Source organism: Eurytemora carolleeae, unplaced genomic scaffold (assembly GCF_000591075.1).
Source record: "Eurytemora carolleeae unplaced genomic scaffold, Eaff_2.0 scaffold378, whole genome shotgun sequence".
Taxonomy (NCBI): domain Eukaryota; kingdom Metazoa; phylum Arthropoda; class Copepoda; order Calanoida; family Temoridae; genus Eurytemora; species Eurytemora carolleeae.
Genome location: NW_019396287.1, coordinates 98124 through 121425, shown reverse-complemented (window position 1 = coordinate 121425; position 23302 = coordinate 98124). Strand labels below are relative to the sequence as shown.

The 23302-nt window shown below is 34.3% G+C and overlaps 2 protein-coding genes across 3 annotated transcripts; one reads left to right on the top strand and one right to left on the bottom strand.

The window, feature by feature from the left end:
* Positions 1-17: 17 nt before the first annotated feature.
* LOC111700188 (uncharacterized) lies at positions 18-12024 on the bottom strand. Of its 2 annotated transcripts, none has more exons than XM_023471031.1 (9): positions 11679-11966; positions 4959-5000; positions 3663-3725; positions 3311-3351; positions 2931-2995; positions 2617-2663; positions 1602-1678; positions 941-979; positions 18-107 (listed from the first exon to the last, which is right to left on the bottom strand). In XM_023471031.1, exons 1-9 carry the CDS (start codon positions 11737-11739, stop codon positions 78-80), a joined length of 465 nt encoding a protein of 154 aa, XP_023326799.1. In that variant the 5' UTR covers positions 11740-11966; the 3' UTR covers positions 18-77. The 2 variants fall into 2 exon arrangements, 1 of the variants encoding a protein (XP_023326799.1); XR_002764933.1 differs by lacking the exon at positions 18-107 and adding an exon at positions 6780-7754 and having other exon boundaries at positions 935-979; positions 11679-12024.
* A 1361-nt stretch (positions 12025-13385) lies between these two features.
* On the top strand, positions 13386-22329 carry LOC111700185 (myosin heavy chain, muscle). The gene is made up of 8 exons (XM_023471025.1): positions 13386-13475; positions 15014-15074; positions 15625-15752; positions 16303-16485; positions 16542-16934; positions 17014-21507; positions 21565-21791; positions 21849-22329. The coding sequence occupies exons 2-8, from the start codon at positions 15029-15031 to the stop codon at positions 22204-22206; spliced, it is 5829 nt and encodes a 1942-aa protein (XP_023326793.1). The 5' UTR covers positions 13386-13475; positions 15014-15028; the 3' UTR covers positions 22207-22329.
* The last annotated feature ends 973 nt before the right edge of the window (positions 22330-23302 follow it).

The following is a 23302-nucleotide window of genomic DNA, read 5'->3' as shown; positions in this document are numbered from 1 at the left end:
AACTTAAGTTAACAGACTATAAGATGGAATATTTATTTTGAATTTTTTTCGAATTCTGAAAGGTACAAATTAGTTTTTCATTCTTCATAAACGTAGTCTTCTCCAGGCTGGGTCAAAACAATGTTCAAGATTTTTTAAAATTCAAAAACTCAAATGATGAAACAGTTTTACGACAAAAATTTTATTACAAATAATTAATCTTAAGAATGAACAAGGGATGTTAAACATAACCCGACTTTTATAATAATTGCAAAAGGCATGTCTCTTTAAACAGTATAGACATTGAAGAGAGCACAAAATTTTTTAAATCCATTAAAAACTAAAAAGAAATAAAATAATCCTTCTCTTATAAAACCATTTATACATGACTTTAAAATAATACCTATTTAAAACCGTCAGTGATCCTGTGTCAGAAGAATTCTATAATTCTCAAACCAAAAATATGCTATAATATTTACAAATAAAAGGTTGGTGAAATTCCCCTAAGTTGGGAACTCTAGTCTTGGATACTCAAAATACCGATCGTTTAATCTCGATACCCGATATCCACTGCGGGCAGTTTTAATGTAAGGATCTATATAAAATATACCTTTCCATGATCTTCATTTAGTTATTCCTCTCCTGATCAAAGCTCCCTTCAACCCCTGACTAGGATGCGGATAATCGAATAAAATTTAAATTAATCTGCAGATTAACAAAAGATTGAGATTAAGCATCGATCTCTAAATAAATAGTACAAGAGTACTGGTTTCTCATTGGTCATTCAGGTTCCTACGTGAAAATAAAAAGGGAAAATTTTTGCGTCAATAAAATAAATATTTGTTCACAGAATCAAAATGGAATGGATCAAACGCACTACTGCTACAGTGACCCAAGGTTTTAAATGTTTTTATTTTTAATTTTATACGATTGATTTCAGATCTGTGATGACATTGTATTCCTTGTATATATAGGGTTTCACCGTTGTCCCAGTATCAAGCTGAAAACATTTCTTTCTTCAAAATTGATTGTTTGAAGCGTTCACTAAATTTTTTGTTAGAAACGCAAAACGTTTTTAGAATTTATCTAAATTCTAAACATGATAAAATCCGGGGAAAATGTCTAAAAAGTGGTGAGGAGATTGTTTTTGTTAACATCCTATTATACGTTTTTCTTATTGCTTGACAATGACAAATCGTTGGAGTTTTCTGTTTAAGACAATTTCCATAAGCACAAGATCAAAACACTACGGCTAGGACACAGGGCAGGCAGCTGATTAGTTAGTTTGATTGAGTCATGGTGCTTTATAAAGGAATTGAGTTTTTGCAACAAATCCCAATTTTCTAATACCTATATATGTATACAACCAAGATATGTAAACCTTTGATATTTCAAACTTTGATTGTTTGATATAACAGAAGTCATAGTTTGAAATATCTAAGGTCTACATCATTGGGGTGTTAAGATATTGGGATAGAGTTATCAAGATATAGGGATAGAGTTTGTGGCAAAGACTCAATTACTTTAGACATAAAATCAAATGTATAAAAATCAATTAACTTAGATGTTTTGAAACTGGGTGATCTGAAACTGGCTTAAGATAATCTGTATTTGATTTGAACCTGCATATTCCAAGTTCCATGATCATTCTTCATTTTAGTTCCATCATCGTAGATACACTCCTGATAGGTCAGATTACCTGCACAATCACGCAGGGGCTGTAATTTCAAGTGACATGTTCGATTTACAATGGTACGCTTAAAGCTTTTGTCTAATCAAGGATGCATTTCACATAAATGTCGTTATTATAATCTTATATTTCACATTATATGTCGTTATTATAATCTAAAAGAATTGATTATTTTCATTTTTCAATTGTTGGTTTTCTATGAAAGTGACAAGCGCATATTTGCTTTAGAAAATGTAAGAAATTAACAGAATTCAACACTTTATAGATATAAAAATGACGAAAACTTTTATAGTTTATGAAACAGTTAACTCTGCCTTACAATCTAAATTAGACAGGGGAAAAAATTGGCTCTGCAAAAATTCCATCACAGACTATGCAGAAAAAATGTTTCAACAAGCCACATTAGAGAACTATGGTGAAGCAGAAATGCCTGAGTGGGAAGAACAAGCTTCCAAACATCAATGCTATATAAAAATGAAAACAACTGTCAGTGAAAAAGTATCTTTTGAAAACGAAACTTTCTGGAGAGAACATACAGAAACACTTATAAAACAAGGACATTTTCTCTGCCTGGCAATGCTTGAAAAATCTGACATGATCTGGAAATCTTACATGTTCAATCTGAAGAAAGGTACACTGAAATTCCTACTCAACTCCTGTTTGGACACCCTGCCAACACAAACTAACCTTCTACAATGGGGAAAATTTGCTTTGCTATGTTTACAGGTAGGCGCTGAATTGCAAGGTAGAAGACAAGAAACTACAAACCATATTTTGAATGGCTGCAAGGTTAATGGAGGAAAAGATGGATATTTTTGAGCTTACTTACAGACTAAAAACATAGAAAATAGAAATAAAAATTTAAGGTCAATAGGTTCAGTGGTTCCTGAGTTCGAACATTCAATCAAACAAACAGAGATTATTACTTTATATATATATATAGATACCTGAAGCAGTTGTACTTGTTTCTTCATTGACATTATAGGTCATATCTCTAGACAGGTGAAGTAAGACATAAATGTATCTATATTCTTTTAATGGGAGTGACCGGCAATGTATGGTAATTGAACAGAGAATGTAATAGAATGATTTTTAACGTCGAGTTTGCGCTCAAACTCAGTAGTTATACATCATTAAAACGTGTTATATCATTATATGTCTTAAATGAATCCTAAAGAATTTCTCTACAATACTACATTCTCAGTTCAACTTCCATACATTGCCGTTCACTCTCTTTATTAAAATATTTTTAATTACTTACTTACAGTGAATCCTGGTAGAAAGGAATTCCAGTGAAAACTGTGCAGAAAGTCCAGGTTTAGGCGGCTAAATAAATTGTGTTCATGATTATAAAAAATCTTTTAACATTTTTTATGCTTAATTTAGAAATCAAAGTTTAAATAAACAAGAAATTTTTAGGTTTAATTTTTCCCTTTGAATTTAGAGGATTTTGATTTTAAAGAAAGACTATATAGCTAAGCGAATTCAAAGGTTTGTTTTACACAATAATTATTCAAAAATAAGATTTTTAAATTTTTTTTGAAATATCTCAAAATGTAAGTTTGTCAGTGTAAAAAATACGTGTAAGTCTAAAACGAAGTATGCGTATATCAAAAAATCAAAAAAAGTATACATACTTACTAAACTTTTTATGACAATATCACCCAGTGGGTACATGGAACCTAAAAATAATTATTCTAAATATCTAAAAAAGATTTCCTTAATGACAAAAAACAAATTCCTTTTTACGAAATTATGTTTATTAATATTAAAAAGTTCAATGGACTTGGATTTTGGAACATGAGAGGGGAAGTTTTGGAAATCTAACTAAACAACTTTTTTCGAGGCACAACACAATATTGTATTTGAAATAAACATTGATTTTTTAAACATTAGATTATTTTTTCATATCTTTCTAATTTTTATTTTTTTAAATTTTTTAATTAATCAAGAATATCTTAAATCTTTATATTAATTTAGGATTTTACTTCACCTTTTCCAGACCACTCCCCTGGAGTTTTGTTGAAGGAAAAATAGTATTTTTCTGGAACTGCAACTTTTAAGCAAACCAAACATTACGGTACAGAACGTGTTTACTATATACAGAGACGGAAACGTAAGAGAGTATTAATTGTTAAACCAAACTCCCGAGTTTCCTTTTTATGTATATAAGCAATTGCGTAGATTCAACAAAAAGAGAGTGCAAAGAAACCACATGAAATAATATTTCTACAAATATATCTACACAACTGCCTGACCCCATTCATGAAACCGAGAATTCGATACTGGGTTTCATTGCCCTGTTTTAAGTTTCGGGCTCAGTGTAAACTGTACTGTCTACCCAAGGTTATAATGTACGCAGAGTATACGCAACTGCAATTAACTTTCCTTGCATTATAACCTTGTGTCTACCTAACTAACCTTACAGTAAAGTTTACAGCGTTAAGTTTTACTTTTTACGGGGACAGGTTAAAATTGCCGGGAAATTTTTCTTTTTTGGCAATTTGCTAAAAAAATAACTTTAACATAAAAAAGAAATACGAAATTTTGAAACCTTTATTTTTGGTCATTATGGTACACGATAATATTTGTATCTATAATCTCATTTTGGTAAAGTGTGTTTAAAATAAGACATAAAGTGTGTCCCATAAATCAAGACAGTTTCAACGGTATAAACAAACAAAATACTTTGTGTGAGAAGGCTCAATTACAGTGCAGTGTAACCCACAAAGGATGATACTTCAGAGACGAATTTTCAGAATACATTCTGTCATTTTACATTTTACATTCATTGCATTCTGTCATTTTACATTTTACATTCATTGCTTTCTGTCATTTTACATGTTACATTCACTGTTCCCTGCAGTCATTTTACATATTACATTCACTGTTCCCTGCAGTCATTTTACATGTTACATTCATTGTTCCCTGTCGCAGTAAAGTTGTTTCTTTCACTTTCAAATCGTTTAGTATACGAGACCTTTAAAGAATATTTTGTAGACAAAAAGCCAAATTTTAATTACAAATCTGCAAATTTAGGAGTTTCAGGTCGTCATTAAAGTCTCATCCTTTGTGGGTAACCCTGTAGTCCGAACACTTTATAGTTTTGAAATGTTACGTTAATAGGCTACTAGAGTATTATATGATTCATTCATTGTTTTTAAACATAAGAGTTAACAAAATTATATAAAGAGATTTATAGAAGTTATTAGATGATTCTATAAGAGTTTTCACATATTGAATTCTAGATCAGATTCAAAATAATTATATTTTCTAAAATGTTTGTTGCCTAAAGGTTGTTCCCAGTATCCGGTCCATGGTTCAAATTCTCCTGAAGATAGAAAAATATTAAAACACACTATAAGGGAGGTCGATTTTTAAAAAAAAATTTCGAAATTTTTATTGCTTCAACCGGATTTATATGGAGCATAAAAATTTAAACAACTTTGATAAAAAAATGTTATTTAGAATTAATTTTAGCATGACTAATTTGACTTTTAAGAATTTTGTTTAAAAACCCACTAGCAAAAAAAGATCTAAAGATCCGCCTTAGTCCGCTGATTTTCGATATTTTCAAAATTGGTTGAGTTATTGCCCAAAAACGGGCTCTTTTCGGACTCTAACAAATTTTCTGTCTTAAAACCGTTTTCGTCACTAACTTTTTTTTATGAACTGATTTGATGTTTTACATGTGTTTAATTCTGTGTTCCATGATGGATATTTTGATATTAAAGTCATAATTTGACCAACAATTTTCTCGCTTGCATTTATAGTCACGTTGATCAATTTTATCAGAATAAAAACCGGTTTTTGTCCAGTAATACGGACTTGAGAGAAAACCGGTTTTTGCCCAGTAATACGGACTTGAAAGAAAAACGTTTTTTCTCAAAGATGTTTTAATAACCAATATGTATGTTATTCTGGGTAAAGCAAATAGTATTTTTAAAATCGACATCCACTACTATAGTACACCACACCTTACAAAGAAAACACCAAAAATTGTATTGTTATGGTTTCATCGGTGTAATACATTGTGCTAGGGTTGGGAACTTTTTTGATAACATACAACATACAGTAAGAACCAGAAAACTCTGCAATATGAAGACGACTTTTAGACTCAAGCTATGACTTTAAGTAGTCCAATGAACAAGGTACCCTGCAGCGCCATTGTTAAGTGTCAGACCCATTTCACTAAATTAGTGCTTTGATTTAGGGTCAAACGACAAAGGGTCAAAATCGCGACCAAGGGTAATTTAGGGTAAAACGACATAGGGTCAAAAAGTGCAAGAAACGGGCAATTGTTTTGAGAGACAGCACATTATTTAACATTTAAGAGACAGCGCTCGGTTCAGAATTTTTCTGGACATAACCTAGCCCAGAATAAGGTGAGAGACAGACAATTATTTCACATTTTAAAGAAAAAAATAAAATAAATATTTTTAACATTTTGACCCTTTGTCGTTTTACTCTTTGTCGTGTTTTTGACCGATTGTCGTTGTACCCTATCTCGTTTGACCCTAGGCCGTTTTACCTATAGGTCGTTTGACCCTATGTCAGTGAACCCATAGAAACACAGAGAAGCTTTTTAGTTTAATAGCTTCTCTTGTTTACTTGTAAACTTGTAATTAAAAAAAAATCTTGTTAGAAATCAAAACTTGAATCGAAATTTCATCCTTTTTGTTTTGATATAAACGCAGAGCACTGTAGGTTAAACTATGATCAAAAGTTGGGATGAGTACTGAACTGTTAAATCTTGTTGGGATGAGTACTGAACTGTTAAATCTTGATGGGATGAGTACTGAACTGTTAAATCTTGTTGGGATGAGTACTGAACTGTTAAATCTTGATGGGATGAGTACTGAACTGTTAAATCTTGTTGGGATGAGTACTGAACTGTTAAATCTTGTTGGGATGAGTACTGAACTGTTAAATCTCCGCGTGCCATGAAGGGTGAGACTTTAGAACGGAACCTTGCTTGGTAAATCTTTAAGTTTATCCAAAGCAGGAGACCAAATTCAACTTTAAGATTATAATATTTAAATAGTTTCAGGTCGCCATTAAAGTCTTATCCTTTGATGATTAGCCCTGTATGATAATACATAATAATTACCATCAGTTTGAATACGTTATGGTGGAGTGGATTTTCGTTCTTGCTTGGTAGAATTCTGGTCTAGCTTAATGGAATTCTGATCTAACTTGGTGGAATCCTGGTCTAGCTTAATGGAATTCCGCTTAAGCTTAGTGGAAATTTGATTCAGGCTCAACTTTGACTTAGCGGAATTTTGGCTCACCTTAGTGAAATTCTGATCGAGTTTGGTGGAATTTTGGTCTAGCTTAGTGGAATTCCTTCCTAGCGAAGTTGAATTTTCGTCTAGCTTAGTGAAATTCCGATTTAGCTGAATGGAATTCTGGCCTATTGTATAAGAATTCTGGTCTAGCTTAATGGATTTCTGGTCCAGATTACTGAAGTTTTGGTTTAGCTTAACGGATTTTTGGCCAAGTTTAGCCGTATGTCGGTTCAGCTTAGCGGACTTTTGGCCAAGTTTAGCCGTATGTCGGTTCAGCTTAGCGGAATTTTGGCCTAGTTTAGTGCTGTTTTGGTTCAGCTTAGTGGAATTCTGGCCTAGTTTAATGGTAGTTTGGTTCAGCTTAGCGGAATTTTGGCCTAGCTTAGTGATGTTTTGGTTCAGCTTAGCGGAATTTTGGCCTAGTTTAGTGACGTTTTGGTTCAGCTTAGCGGAATTTCGACCTAGTTTAGTGCCGTTTTGGTTCAGCTTAGTGGAATTCTGGCCTAGTTTAGTGCTGTTTTGGTTCAGCTTAGCGGAATTCTGGCCTAGTTTAGTGCTGTTTTGGTTCAGCTTAGTGGAATTCTGGCCTAGTTTAGTGCTGTTTTGGTTCAGCTTAGCGGAATTCTGGCCTAGTTTAGTGCTGTTTTGGTTCAGCTTAGTGGAATTCTGGCCTAGTTTAGTGCTGTTTTGGTTCAGCTTAGTGGAATTCTGGCCTAGTTTAGTGCTGTTTTGGTTCAGCTTAGCGGAATTCTGGCCTAGTTTAGTGCTGTTTTGGTTCAGCTTAGTGGAATTCTGGCCTAGTTCAGTGCTGTTTTGGTTCAGCTTAGCGGAATTTTGGCCTAAAATAGTAGAATTCTGACCTAGTTTTTTGGAATTATGTAATAAGGTAGCATTTAGACGCTGGGGATCATTCTGAACATTTTTAGACGCTGGGGATCATTCTGAACATTTTTAGACGCTGGGGATCATGCTGAATATTTTTAGACGCTGGGGATCATTCTGAATATTTTTAGACGCTGGGGATCATTCTGAATATTTTTAGACGCTGGGGATCATTCTGAATATTTTTAGACGCTGGGGATCATTCTGAATATTTTTAGACGCTGGGGATCATTCTGAATATTTTTAGACGCTGGGGATCATTCTGAATATTTTTAGACGCTGGGGATCATTCTGAATATTTTTAGACGCTGGGGATCATTCTGAATATTTTTAGACGCTGGGGATCATTCGGAATATTTTTAGACGCTGGGAATCATTCGGAATATTATTAGATTTTATCAAATTTTGTGAGACGGTCAAATTACTCAGATTATCTGAAGTCTCTAAAAGTGTTTCATAATCAAGTTCTGTGAAATTCTGTGATATGATGGCTTGCAACCAATCTGTCGAAGAGTTTTGAGCTGGCTTAGAGCTTAGATCTGATGTAGAGTTTTGTGCATGGTTTAGAGGTCTGATTTGATATTTAGTTCTGAGCTGGTTTAGAGCTCTGATCTGATAAAGAGTTCTGAGCTGGTTTAGAGCTTTGATCTGATAAAGAGTTCTGAGCTGGTTTAGAGCTCTGATCTGATATTGAGTTCTGAGCTGATTTAGAGCTCTGATCTGATAAAGAGTTCTGAGCTGGTTTAGAGCTCTGATCTGATAAAGAGTTCTGAGCTGGTTTAGAGCTCTGATCTGATAAAGAGTTCTGAGCTGGTTTAGAGCTCTGATCTGATAAAGAGTTCTGAGCTGGTTTAGAGTTCTGATCTGATGAAGAGCTCTGAGTTTGAGAAGAACTGTAAACTGTTTTAAAAGTTGATTCAGCTGGTTTATTAGATTGTCCAGTTAAAGGTATTACAGATACAGATGTATCAGAATAAAGACCTACAAAGGAACTGAATTTTTGCCACACACTTAAATTTTCTAATCCTTATATCTTTTCTAACTGATGGTGAAAATCTCTGATATTTTTAACTTAGAATATTTGATCTGACAGAATTCATAGTTCACTCATCGCTAACCCGCACTTTTCTTTCGGTCAGTGTACTCCAGATTACTGCAGAATGCACGGAAAGCTGAGTTTAGGGTGAGTTTGAAATATCAAAGGTCGAAAACATTGGGTTGCAAAGATATAATGATTAACAAATCAGAGTTTGTGGCCAAACTCAGTTTCCTTGGTTGTTAAGCAAGGCGCTGACATTCCTATAGGAACTGTGTACGTGATTTCAAGTACCCCTCCGTTTACAGAGTGGTATGTCCGATTCCCAATAGTACCCCTTAAAGGGACTGTGTACGTGATTTCAAGTACCCCTCCGTTTACAGAGTGGTATGTCCGATTCACAATAGTACCCCTTAAAGGGACTGTGTACGTGATTTCAAGTACCCCTCCGTTTATAGAGTGGTATGTCCGATTCACAATAGTACCCCTTAAAGGGACTGTGTACGTGATTTCAAGTACCCCTCCGTTTACAGAGTGGTATGTCCGATTCACAATAAGTACCCCTTAAATCTTAGAAATAGATTAATTGTCAGAACTCAGTCTTTTACAAATAAAAACTCAAATAAAACTATTTTCAGAAATCTATTCTAGACCTTCAGTAAATTATAATATATATATATATTTATATATATATTATGATTTATATATATTCAGTAAATTATATCATCATAAACTAATCTTAAATAAAAATTATGTTATGGTGTTTGCAGTATCTTAGACTCTCCTGTTGTATTTTCATAAACTTGGATAATCAACCCTAAGGATTAGATGTTTGGGGGAGAATACAGCATTAAACTGGAGAGCGGCGTGTGTAAGGGACTCCTCTTTACTTTTTATCAACATTCTCTAAGGATGCAGAGACAAACAACCTTTGAAATGACAATGTTTCTTTTTAACTTTTTCACCCCAAACGCAAAAGAGAAAAGGCAAAAGATTTATGTTTTATAGATCAAATTGTGATCGAAAGTCATAGCTTGCTGGGATAAGGAAGTTAAATCTGCGTGGAGGATGCAATTAAGTATTCAGATTACAGGTGAACTAGAAATAAGATCGCACTTTTAATGGGAACGTAAGCATAATTTCAGACGGACCTGTCCTTCAATGTAAAAATGGTAGTGCCGGATTCTCAACGGTTGAAACCTTTCTCTGATCAATAAAAATAGTGTGAATTATATTGTCGTTTTCAGAAACTAATGAAATATTTTTATGTCCCATTGGACCATGCAAAGAAGTTTTTCCTATTTTACAAGAACTATTGAATACAATGATAAATAATTTATAAACAATATAATAATAATTTAATAACTGAAATGATAAATTTTTCAATGATCAATGTCTCCTATTTTTGCATAATATTGCATATTTTTTCTTTCGTAAAACTATAGACATTGAAAATTATAAATATTTTTTTAAAAACTAGATATTTATTTTACGTATCATTATAGTTTACAAGATTGTTAATGTGGATTTAACACAAAACTTTCTTACATATAGTTGTAAATCATTCAGTTCGAGATTTAATTTTAACAGATTTATTTTCGTTTTTTCATGTCTGAATTGCTGGTAAATTTGTATTCAAGTATTGGTAAAGCAGCAGTTCCATAGAAAAAATCTACATTATATATAAAAATGATAGAGTTCTTTTATGAAAACTGACTGAAAGATACTACAAACACAGTGTGTGTTATCTCTTATTGGAAAATGCTACAATTATCAGTGTGTATGCTTTCGCATAAACATACACAAGAGCGAATTTCCTTTTTTACATTAAAGAAAATTATTTTGAGCTTCATAACGAGGAACATTATACGTTCTTCGTTAATATTGAGGCTACATTTTAAGCGAACATATGTTAATTCGTTATTATTGAGGCTTCATAAGCAAGGTGCAATAAGGAATAATTAAGAAGTACTCGAAGGAACGAAAAGCAATAAATGCGAACATTGATGGTTCGTCTTAATAATATTGAGACTTCATTAGCAAGGTGTCAGAAGGAACGTAATAATTAATTAAGAAAAAATATACTAAATACGAACATTGATGGTTCGTTAGTATCTTTTTAGCTAATAAGCAAATATGCCAGCAATTTAGTATTGAGGCAACATCTTTTATGAAATATAATAACTAGGATCATTTAGGTTCCCAGGTAACGTTTCATCTATGTAAACATGGATGGCCGACAGAAAGGGACAAACTCTTCGTTGTCCCCTTATCTTGTGACATCAAAAATTATAAATATTGATATCTTATTAAAGGGAGTGTTCGCAAACATGAAATGGGTTGTTGTATGCTATCGAATAAAATTCGACGATTATAGGTTGTAATATCTGAACGATTTGTTTGGAATTAAACTGATTTATTTACGATCTTCTTCGGTATGAGTCGTTCTTAACAATTTTCTCCTTACAGAAGTAACAGGCAGAAGTAAGATTAGTAGCGATCACCATCGATTATTTTTAGACGTAAGTCTATACCCCCTTTCATTTTTCACAAACACTTTCTTTAATGTCTGATAATTGATCAGACAAAGCATTTAAGGATGCTGTTGTGTAAATCAGGCATTGTCCACCCTAACCTAAGCTTTCGGTATGTACTGCAGATAACTACAGTACACTGACCGAAAATATAATTGGTTTTAGCGGAGGTGCCATCTTTGCATGAAGGATCACTTAGGATTACGCTTACATTCCCTTTCAGAATGCATAAGACGCAGAAGAGTGAAATATATAATAGCCAAGTTTACCTGTACTCTGCTGAAGTAATGATATGAATGTAACGAATATAATAATATATATACGGAACATGACACCCCTTCACAGTCACATCATAACACACAAGTAAACCGTACTCAGAGTATACAATATGTTTATTCTTTGAACATTCACTTCTGAAAACAAGGTTGTCATAATTTAAACGGCGAATTTATTTGTATTCTTTTTTTTAATTTGTTGTGATACGATCGATTTCAAACGAAATGATAATTAAACTTGTGAAAAACGTGGGGAAAAATTAAAGCTTATAAAGACGTATGCTCACATTGCGGAAGGTGAAAATAAAAAGAAAATAACTGAAATATGATACAGTTAAATATGCTACCCTGAACATTTAGACTTTTTATTACTTTAGATGCTTTTATTGATAATTGCTTTCATACTCTAAACTATTTTATGGTTTCTCTCTTCTTTGTTTTCTTATTCCTTTATCTTCTTTAGTTTCTCTCTTCTTTGTTTTCTTATTCCTTTATCTTCTTTAGTTTCTCTCTTCTTTGTTTTCTTATTCCTTTATCTTCTTTAGTTTCTCTATTCTTTTTTTTTCTTATTCCTTTATCTTCTTCAGTTTCTCTCTTCTTTGTTTTCTTATTCCTTTATCTTCTTTAGTTTCTCTCTTCTTTGTTTTCTTATTCCTTTTACCTTCTTTAGTTTCTCTCTTCTTTGTTTTCTGATTCCTTTACCTTCTTTAGTTTCTTTATTCTTTGTTTTCTTATTCCTTTACCTTCTTTAGTTTCTCTCTTCTTTGTTTTCTTATTCCTTTACCTTCTTTAGTTTCTCTATTCTTTGTTTTCTTATTCCTTTACCTTCTTTAGTTTCTCTCTTCTTTGTTTTCTTATTCCTTTACCTTCTTTAGTTTCTCTCTTCTTGGTTTTCTTATTCCTTTACCTTCTTTACTTTCTCTCTTCTTTGTTTTCTGATTCCTTTACCTTCTTTACTTTCTCTCTTCTTTGTGTTTCTTATTCCTTTACCTTCTTTAGTTTCTCTCTTCTTTGTTTTAATATTCCTTTACGTTCTTTAGTTTCTCTCTTCTTTGTTTTCTTATTCCTTTACCTTCTTTAGTTTCTCTTTTCTTTGTTTTCTTTATCAAAATTTACTTTCTGTAGTTTCTCTTATTTTTATATTTTTCTCAAATTCCTTTGGCAATCCCCCCCTCTCTCTTATTCTTTTCTAGTTTTCATCATTTCCTTTCATCTACACATTTACTCCAATATTTAACGGCTCCATAAATCTGCCTATAATGTGACATATCAGCAAACCGTTGTTGTGCATGCAAAATGTGTACTGCACATTCTCATTATACTTATGCACGTGTAAAATTCGTACTGCATTTAACCTCGATATAATGATATAGTGCGAACTCATCAGTTTTCTTGAAGTGAACTGGGGGGACCTTCCACCCCACCCCACCCACCCTATAACTATGAAAACCGTGTTGTCGGCAGTTATTATGCCTGAGTCAAAATCAGGCAGATCAAGCCTGAAACTAAATAGGAGTTCCGAGTTACTTTGGAAACTTTGAAAAAATATTAATTGAAGAAAATTATTTGAATCTTCATCGTATTTTTTTTTCTTTAAAATTTATCATTCGTACTTTTAGTTTCTGGATTTATTGGGACTTCTGGCATCTTCCCCAATAATATAGATGACGGTGCATTGGGGGGCCTCTGACGACGTTGAGGCTAAAAGTTGACATCGAGGTTTACGGCAGGTTGACCGTTCACTCTCTAGGGAAACCTGAAGAGCAGCACTTCTCCTGATTATCAGTTCAGGTAAGAGCAAAGTTTGGAATAATTTAACGTCTTAGTCTGGAGATAAAACGGCGGGATATTTAAACTTCAAGTACAGCGTGTCACACTAAATATGAATATAATAATTGATATTCATCTATTAATGAAAAGTATGAATACAAAGTAAGCTTGTGCGACTTATGCACTTAATTTTATTAACTTATCTTTACCTTAATTTATATTTTTCTTATCTATATCTTTGCAAGCTGATGGTGAAAACCTTTATTTTTCATACGTTGACTATAAGGCCTGAATTCATATTAATGACATATTAAAGGTCCACAACATCAGGTTGCAAATATAATGTTTAGAAAAATTCTTATACCCGCACTACCAATGTACATTTGAATATCCTAGCTGGGACAACCTTTGCGTTCCTAGTTTGGACTGTACCGCCAATTTACAGTTACTAAAACGGCACACCTGTGTACTATGCAGTAATTTTGAACTCCCATCAAGGCCAGACGAATATTTAAGATACTAAGTAAGTTTGTAATTATTTTTAACAAAGAGTCATATATTCACGAATGAACGACACATTATTTTTAAAGAATTTCTCATGTTTCGATTTTTTTAATTTTTATAAATACATACATATTTAATCAAATAGCATATTATCACATACTGCCTCGGGGACCCAGCATTTGCCCAGTTTACTTATAGTTACTCCAGCCGTTTACCCGCACTAGGTCGATTTTATCGAGAAACTAAATTTTCAAAATAAAATTCGACCCACTCAAATACACGAGAACTAAAATGTTGCTTTATTTTTAAATATATCAGAAATCAATGATTTTTATATGTGTTGGAATGAAAAGATTATAGACCATGTTTAAGTTAATACCACGTTAATACTTTGTTATAATTATTGAATTATGAAAGTTAGCCATTTTGGACGCAGAGATTTCAGTTTTAACCTAAATAAAGTTTGACATCATTTTCTTGGATTTGAAGATTCCAGCAAAATAAAATCATTGAAAAACTTTAGACTAACCAAAAAACGTGGCCAGATTTTCAAAAAATATTCTCCTCTTGAAGGATTAGACACAAAATAAAAATATTTTTGAAAGGACGAGTATTTCGAGGTGGCTCGGACGAGAAAATGAGGAGAATATGGCTCGTACTAGGTTGGCCTTCCTCTAGTCCTCGTAGTTACTCCCGCCGTTTACATGGACTGTGTCGTCCATTACGATTTTCCAATTTTTCCCATCAAAATTCGACCCACGTAACTTAGACTTCTAACCCCAAAATATGAACGTTCCCGATGCTCTCCCATGTTCGTTCATCAAAATTTGAGGCAAAATAGTCCAGAGGTTCCTGAGTTATGGTTGGACAAACAAACAAACAGACATACAGACAAACAAAGATTACAAATTTATATATATATAGATATATAAAGTCACGTGAATTTATTAAATATTAAGGTTTGAGCATCAAGTATGCCCGGTCACGTGAATTTATTAAATATTAAGGTTTGAGCATCAAGTATGCCCGGTCACGCGAATTTATTAAATATTAAGGTTTGAGCATCAAGTATGCCCGGTCATGTGAAGGCAGGTGGTTCCAAGGAACCGGATCCAGGTAAATACTTTAATCTCCATAAAGGGGTTGTTCACCGTTTAGGAAAAGCACATCATACAAATATTTTGAATTGGAAATTGCCATGTAAAATCGGGGTTTCTCTGTAAATCCATGTTTTTTTCAGTGTTTGCTAGAAAATTCAATTGTTCCAGTCTACACCACATATCTTTGCAGCCTGATGATATTTCAAACTTAAGACTATTTCATATTCGTTCTAAAAATTCATATTTAGAAATATCAGGAGTATGCAAAATCGGGTTGCAAAAATATAGGCATTAAAATCAAAATTTGTGCTAAGAACTCATCAGTTACTTTTTACGTTCAAGAATTTGTTCTAAACTGAAGAAGTAAACATTCACCACAAATTCTAATCTTCGCATCTTTCCACCCTAATACCGTTATAGACTTTTAAATATTTCAAATAATGATTTCTGTTAGATATTTTTTTAACATTTTTATTTTCAAAACTAGCTGCAGGACTTCATTAAGTGCTTGTATATAATAAAAATTTTGTTAAAATTCAGATTTTAAAAATTTATTTATTTAACAGATCCAGCACCATTCCTTTATGTATCCTTCGAGATGAAGAAGGAGGATTCTCTGAAACCGTATGATGCTAAGAAGTCCGTCTGGGTTCCTGACGGTGAGGGGGGATATAGCGAGGCAATGATCACTGAGGTAACAAAATAAAACTCGTATATTTGCTCTAGAAATCCGCAAATCGAGTTTTCACAGGAAGTGAAGGATTACTGAAAATTATATTGACAGTCCCTTTAATTTTTCGTTCCGAAACCTTGAAGTAGAGAAGAATAAACATTTTTCAATCGATTTTTAAAGAGTTTTTTTTTTAAAAGTTAACCGCATTATTTTTGACTGTATCCCAGATCATTTTTTGGCCGTTTCTTTACCCGCCAGAAGCCATGTACTGTTAAATAACTTTCGATACTTTTAAATAGTTAATTTCTTCAGAAAGCACTAATCCATATCTTTTGTTTCTGGTGAATGAAGTAAAATCTTTATGAATATGTTTAAAGGTTCGACCAATCAGAGGCCCACATAAAATTCAATTCCATGCCAGAGAATAACGCAAAAATACGAGTCGCAGATTACTAGCTTCAAATTTAAAGTTTCCGCTTTGGATATCAGCGTTAGATTAGTGCTTGCACATTCAAAAGTTTCTACTTACAAACCTAATGACAGCCATTCTTAAGAGAAAACAACTGTTTAGGTGAAGGGAGATATGATTGATGTAAAAGTGGGCTGGGAACCAAAGACATACAAGGCAACACAGTGCATGCAGATTAATCCTCCCAAGATGGAGAAGTTCGATGATGTGTCCAACATGACATATTTGAATGAGGCCAGTGTCCTCTGGAACTTGAAGGCTAGATATGTTGCAAAGCTGATCTATGTAAGTAATAAAAATCAATAGTTAAATCTAATTTTTCTTATAAAATATGTATTTAGACTTACTCTGGACTCTTTTGCATTGTCATCAATCCCTACAAGAGGTATCCCATCTACACCAACAGGGTCGTCAGGCTTTACATCGGTAAGAGGAGAAGTGAGGTCCCACCTCATCTCTTTGCTATCTCTGATGGTGCTTACCAGCAGATGATGACTAACCAGAAGGATCAGTCCATGTTGATTACTGGTGAGTCTGGTGCTGGTAAGACAGAGAACACCAAGAAGGTTATTACCTACTTTGCTATTCTTGGTTCCAATGAGAAGGCCAAGAAGGATGGAGATCCACCAGTGGAGAAAAAAGCCAATTTGGAGGACAGGATTGTCCAGACTAATCCGATTTTGGAGTCCTACGGAAATGCTAAAACCATCCGTAATGACAACTCTTCAAGATTTGTAAGTTTACGTATATCTAGATAACATTTATAAAAATCATCCATTAAACTTTATTACCTATAATTTTAATACTGTTTAGGGTAAGTTCATTCGAATCTACTTTAACCACATGGGTAAACTTGCTGGAGGTTTCATTGATGTCTATCTTCTTGAGAAGTCCAGGGTTACTTATCAGCAACCCAATGAGAGATGCTACCATATCTTCTTCCAGCTGGTTGAGGAAGGGCCTGTTGAAGGTCTCCAGGAGATATGCTGTCTTTCAACTGACCCTTATGACTACTTTTTTATCTCTCAAGGTAAAGTAAAAGTTGACTCTATTGATGATAATGAAGAGCTGGAGTTTACTGATCAAGCCTTTGATGTACTTGGGTTTACTCAAGAAGAGAAGAAGAATGCATTCAGGCTCACTGCTACTGTTATTCACCTTGGAGAGATGACATTCAAGCAAAAGGGTCGTGAAGAGTCCTGTGAACTTGATGATCCCATCCCAGGTCAAAATGTCTGCAAACTTTGTGGAATTGAAAATTGGCAGTTGTTCTATGGTAACTTTATCAGGCCTAAAATTAAGGTAGGGACAGAGTGGGTTTACAAGGGTCAGAATGCTGATAACTGTTTGAACTCAATTGCTGCCCTTGCAAGGTCAATGTACAATCGTCTCTTCATGTGGCTTGTTGATCTCTGCAACCGTACTCTGATTGATCCTACAATGAAGAAAGTTAACTTTATTGGAGTCCTGGACATTGCAGGATTTGAAATCTTTGAGTTTAACACCTTTGAACAGATCTGTATTAATTTCTGTAATGAAAAGCTTCAGCAATTCTTCAACCATCACATGTTTGTTCTTGAGCAAGAAGAATATGTAAGGGAAGGAATTGAGTGGGAGATGGTAGATTTTGGAATGGATTTAGAGGCAACAATTCAGTTAATGGAGAAACCAATGGGTCTTCTTGCCATTCTGGAGGAAGAAACTTTGTTTCCCAAAGCTTCAGACAAATCCTTTGAAGACAAGCTAAAGGAAAATTTGTTGGGAAAGTCTCCAGTCTTTCTGAAAAAACAACCAGGGTCCAAAGACAAGAATGCTCATTTTGCAATTGCTCATTATGCTGGTATTGTTAACTACAATTTGGGTGACTGGCTTACTAAGAATAAGGATCCTGTAAATGACACTGTTGTTGACCAAATGAAAAAAAGTGACAATGCTTTGGTTGTCTATCTTTTCAGAGATCACCCGGGTCAACCAGAAGAAGTTGACAAGAAGGATAAAGGAAAGAAGGGAAAAGATACCAAGGTTTTCAAAACCGTGTCTTCTGCATTTAGAAATCAGCTTGATTCTCTACTTTGCACTTTAAACTCTACAGATCCCCACTTTATTCGTTGTATTGTGCCAAACAACTTCAAGACTCCTGGACTTTTAGATTCAGCACTTGTTATGCATCAGCTAACTTGCAATGGTGTACTGGAAGGTATTAGAATTTGCAGAAGAGGTTTCCCTAATAGAACCTTTTATGCTGATTTCAGGCATAGATTTATCATCATTAAACCTAAAGAGGTTTATGCATGTGGAGATGATACCAAGGCAGCAGCTAAAATTGTGCTTGAGAGTGTAAAAGATGTTGATGACAGGTGGCGCCTTGGACACACCAAGGTATTCTTTAGAGCTGGTACAATTGGTATGCTAGAGGAAGTTAGAGATGAGTGTATCAAATCTATCTTGAACTACTTCCAAGGTATATGCAGAGGATATCTTGGTAAAATTGCATACAAGAAAGAAGTAGCAAAACGAAACTTCATTCCTGTTATGCAGAGGAATTTTAAAAAGTACATCTTCTTCAGAGATTGGACATGGTATTTCTTGATGAATGCTACTAAGAGGTTTATTGGTCAAGTAAATATGGAAGATGAAATTGCAGCTCTGGAAGAAGAGGCTGCCATAGCTTGCTCTGCTTTTGACAAAGAAGTTATTGAAAGGGATAGGCTCAACGCAGGAATAAAAATGATGACTGATGAAAAAAAAGAAATGATGCACCAAATAGAATCAGAACAAGGTGACTTGTCATCCTACCAACAAGATCTTGCAAAAGCTAGTGCAGCAAAGGCAGAAAAAGAGGATGAATTAGCTAAAATTCAGAGGACCCTTTCAGACACAGAATCAAAAAGAAATGAAACAAATGAAAAGAAGCGAAAATTTGAAAATGACCTTTCAAGCTTCAGAAAGGATATTGATGATATGGATATGGCTATTCAAAAAGCTGAGCAGGAAAAGACAAACAGAGACCACACCATAAGAAACATGAATGATGAAATTGCACACCAGGATGAGATGATCAATAAGCTCAACAAAGAAAAGAAGCATATGCAAGAAAATCAAGCCAAGTCAAGCGAAGAACTTACTTCAGCTGAAGAAAAGCTTGACCATCTTAATAAGATAAAGGCAAAGTTAGAGGTAACACTTGATGAGCTTGAAGATTCTCTTGAGAGAGAAAAGAAATCTCGCCTTGACATGGATAAACAGAGAAGGAAGGTTGAGGCAGATTTGAAGGTTACACAAGAAGTTGTCAATGATCTTGAGAGAGACAAGAAGGAAGTGGAAGGCCTTATATCAAAGAAAGAAAAGGATATATCTTCTAATGTCTCTAAGCTTGAGGAGGAGCAAAATGGTGTTGGCAAACTTCAAAAAATGATTAAAGAAATGCAAGCTCGTATCGAATCCAATGAGGAAGAACTTGAAGCTGAGAGGCAAGCAAGATCAAAGGCTGAAAAACAAAGAGGAACGCTTGCTCGTGAACTTGATGATCTTTCAGAGAGGTTAGATGAAGCTGGAGGTGCAACTTCAGCCCAGATTGAGCTTAATAAGAAGAGAGAAGCAGAGATTGGCAAACTTAGAAGAGATTTGGAAGAGGCAGCAATTCAGCATGAGTCTACACTTTCCAGCTTAAAGAAGAAACATATGGATGCTGTTGCAGAAATGTCTGAGCAAGTGGATCAATTAAACAAAATGAAACAAAAGATTGAAAAAGAAAAGCATGGAAAACGACTCCAGATTGATGAGGTGAAGGGAGCAATGGATACAGTTCTGAATGAGAAAGCATCTGTAGAAAAGCAGAATCATCATCTTAACCAACAATTGAGTGATACTACTCGTAGGTGTGAGGAAGCTAATTTAACTTTGTCAGACTTTGACAATTCAAAGAAAAAAATTGTCATTGAAAATGCAGATTTTTTGAGAAATATTGAAGAGTTAGACAATAATAACAATGTTCTCAGCAAGATCAAGCAAACTCTTTCAGCCCAATTGGATGAACAGAGAAGAATTTCTGATGATGAGGCAAAGGAAAGAGCTTTCCTGCTGGGAAAATTTAGAAACCTTGAGCATGAGGTGGATACAACAAGAGAACAGCTTGAGGAAGAAACTCAGTCAAAGGCAGATGCTCTGAGACTTCTGTCCAAATCTGTTGGAGATGCTCAAATGTGGCGCATGAAGTATGAAAAAGATGGCTTGGCAAGATCAGAAGAGCTTGAGTCTGCAAAAATGAAGCTTCAATCAAGACTAGCTGAAGCAGAAGGCACTGTAATGAATTTTAACAACAAAGCAATGGCTTTAGAGAAGGAAAAGATGAAACTTCAGTCTGAGATTGAAGAGATGGGAGGCATGCTTGACGATGCTCAATCTAGATGTTTCCAAATGGAAAAGAAGGCAAAGAACTTTGACAAAATTGTTATTGAATGGAAGAACAAAATTGATTCTCTGCAAGCTGAGCTAGACCAGAATCAGGTAGAATGCCGCAGCTATTCTACTGAGCTCTTTAAAGTTAAGACTGTATATGATGAATCCCAACAACAGTTAGATTGTGTAAGGAGAGAAAACAAAAATCTTTCTACTGAAATTAAAGATATCATGGACCAGATTGGAGAAGGTGGCAGAACCATTCATGAAATTGACAAAATCAGGAAGCGTCTTGAAAATGAAAAGCTTGAGCTTCAAGCTGCACTTGAGGAGGCTGAATGTGCTCTTGAGCAGGAAGAGAACAAGGTACTTCGTTCTCAACTAGAGCTCAGTCAAGTTAAGCAGGAAATTGAGAGACGAATCAAGGAGAAAGAGGAAGAGTTTGATGGACTTAGAAAAACGCATCAAAAGGCAATTGAATCCATGCAGGCATCACTTGAAAATGAGACCAGAGCTAAAGGCGAATCAATCCGCCAGAAGAAAAAGCTTGAGTCTGACATTAATGAACTAGACATTGCTTTGGAGCATGCAAATGGTTCTAATGCTGAATCACAGAGAACAATAAAGAAATATCAGCAGCAGATTAAGGATCTTCAACTAGTCCTAGAGCAGGAGCAAATAGTTAGAGACAAAGCTAGGGAGCAGCTTATTCAGGCTGAACGTCGTCATCATGCAGTCAACAATGAACTTGAGGAATGCAAAACTCAGCTAGAGCATGCTGATCGCCAACGAAGAGGTGCAGAACAAGAAATGTCGGATGTAATGGAACAGCTTTCTGACAGTACTCTGCAAAACCAAGCTCTTCAGTCAAGCAAGAGAAAGCTTGATTCAGAAATGCAGACCTTGCATGTAAGTATTTTCCTTGATTTTAGTGAACTATCTATATTTAATTACTTTTAAATCTAGGCTGATCTGGAAGAAATGCTGACTGAGAGCCAGCTTGCTGATGAAAGAGCCAAAAAAGCAATGATAGATGCTGCTCGTCTAGCTGATGAGCTTCGCATAGAGCAGGAAAATGCCCAGAATTGTGAGAAAGGACGCAAAGCTTTGGATTACCATGTCAAAAACATGCAAACAAAGCTTGATGAGGCTGAACAGATGGCTATGAAAGGAGGAAGAAAAATTACTTCAAGGTAAAGCTCTAAAATAAAAACAACCCACTTTTTGCTTTTAATCTCTAAATTGTTTAGGTTGGAGCAAAAGATCAAGGATCTAGAGACACAACTTGATGATGAGCAAAGACGTTATGTTGATGCTCAAAAAGCTCAACGGCGTACAGAGCGCCGCATCAACGAGCTCACCTTTTCACAAGATGAGGATCACAAGAACCATGAGCGCATGCAAGAACTTGTTGATAAACTCCAGAACAAGGTCAAATCTTACAAGAAGCAGATAGAGGAAGCTGAAGAAATTGCAGCACTTAACTTGGCCAAGTTCCGCAAGGTGCAAGCTGATCTTGAACAAGCTGAAGAGAGGGCAGATATCAAGGAGCAGGTTCTAGCAAGATACAAGTCAAAGGGAAGAGGAGCTTCTGTAGGCCCAATGTAAACTCAATCCCTAACGTTAGTCCTTAGTAGATGCTAGTCCAAGTAAAAGTACTTGTAGCTCATTATGTGAATAGCTATCTGTAATATTATATGATGAGTATTAAAATACATATGTAAAAATGCTTATAATGTTGAACAGGGTTAGCACAGTTTCCAATTAAATGATTGTTAAGATGAGTAATGAGGTACTGAATATTTCAATATATACCAACTTCAGCCAAATAAGAAACAATCTAAAACTTTCCTAAATAATGCAATGTTTTTAACCATACACCATAAACTTTTTGACTTTTCTATAATAGTCAAAACAAGGAATATAAGTCTGAAGTCTATAAAACCAATTTAAGACATAGAGACAATCATAAGCAGACATTATATATCCAATTTTGCCGTTGCCCTATCGGTAGAAATTGAAAATTTTTAAGGTAATAATTTATTTTTCATTATTTTCTTTTCAAAAATTTTACTCAACTTAATCAGTGGTGAAGTACCAAGAAATGAGTTCTTGTTGCTTCGTGAACAAAAATATGATTTAACAAAGTCACAAAATACATTTAATTTCTGAATGATAAAATGAAAAGTAAAATAGAGAATATGAAGTGGACTCTGTGGAACAGCTATACGAATTTGAACTCAAGTTAAACTTTAAACAAGGCAATTGTGCAGGGTTCACAGACATACAAATAAAATAATGATTTTCAAGCCACAGGTTTAATGTAGTCTTTGTTACAAAACCATATTTATGGTTCAAGTACCTTTAGGAACCTTAGACTAAATTGTTCACAGGTTTAAAACAAAAAGCTGAACTGATTAATAACTAAACTCCTGAATAATAACTAAACTCCTGATTAATAACTAAACTCCCGATTAATAACTAACTCCTGATTAATAACAAAACTCCTGATTAATAACTAAACTCCTGATTAATAACTAAACTCCTGATTACTCCTGATTAATAACTAAACTCCTGATTAATAATTAAACTCCTGATTACTAACTATACTCCTGATTAATAACTAAACTCCTGATTAATAACCAAACTCCTGATTAAAACTAAACTCCTGATTAATAGCTAAACTCCTGATTACTCCTGATTA

Bases quoted from the DNA above. Each gene is read 5' to 3' on its own strand.
- LOC111700188 (XM_023471031.1), bottom strand. From the start codon at position 11,739: ATGTTCCGTATATATATTATTATATTCGTTACATTCATATCATTACTT. The intron at 3,726-4,958 runs GCAACAAACATT...TTTGCTTAAAAG, and splicing joins ATACTGGGAACAACCTTTAG to TTGCAGTTCCAGAAAAATAC. The intron at 2,664-2,930 runs GTAAGTAATTAA...TCACCTGTCTAG, and splicing joins TCTACCAGGATTCACTGTAA to AGATATGACCTATAATGTCA.
- LOC111700185 (XM_023471025.1), top strand. From the start codon at position 15,029: ATGCCCGGTCATGTGAAGGCAGGTGGTTCCAAGGAACCGGATCCAG. The intron at 16,486-16,541 runs GTAAGTAATAAA...ATATGTATTTAG, and splicing joins ATGTTGCAAAGCTGATCTAT to ACTTACTCTGGACTCTTTTG. The intron at 21,508-21,564 runs GTAAGTATTTTC...TTTTAAATCTAG, and splicing joins CAGAAATGCAGACCTTGCAT to GCTGATCTGGAAGAAATGCT.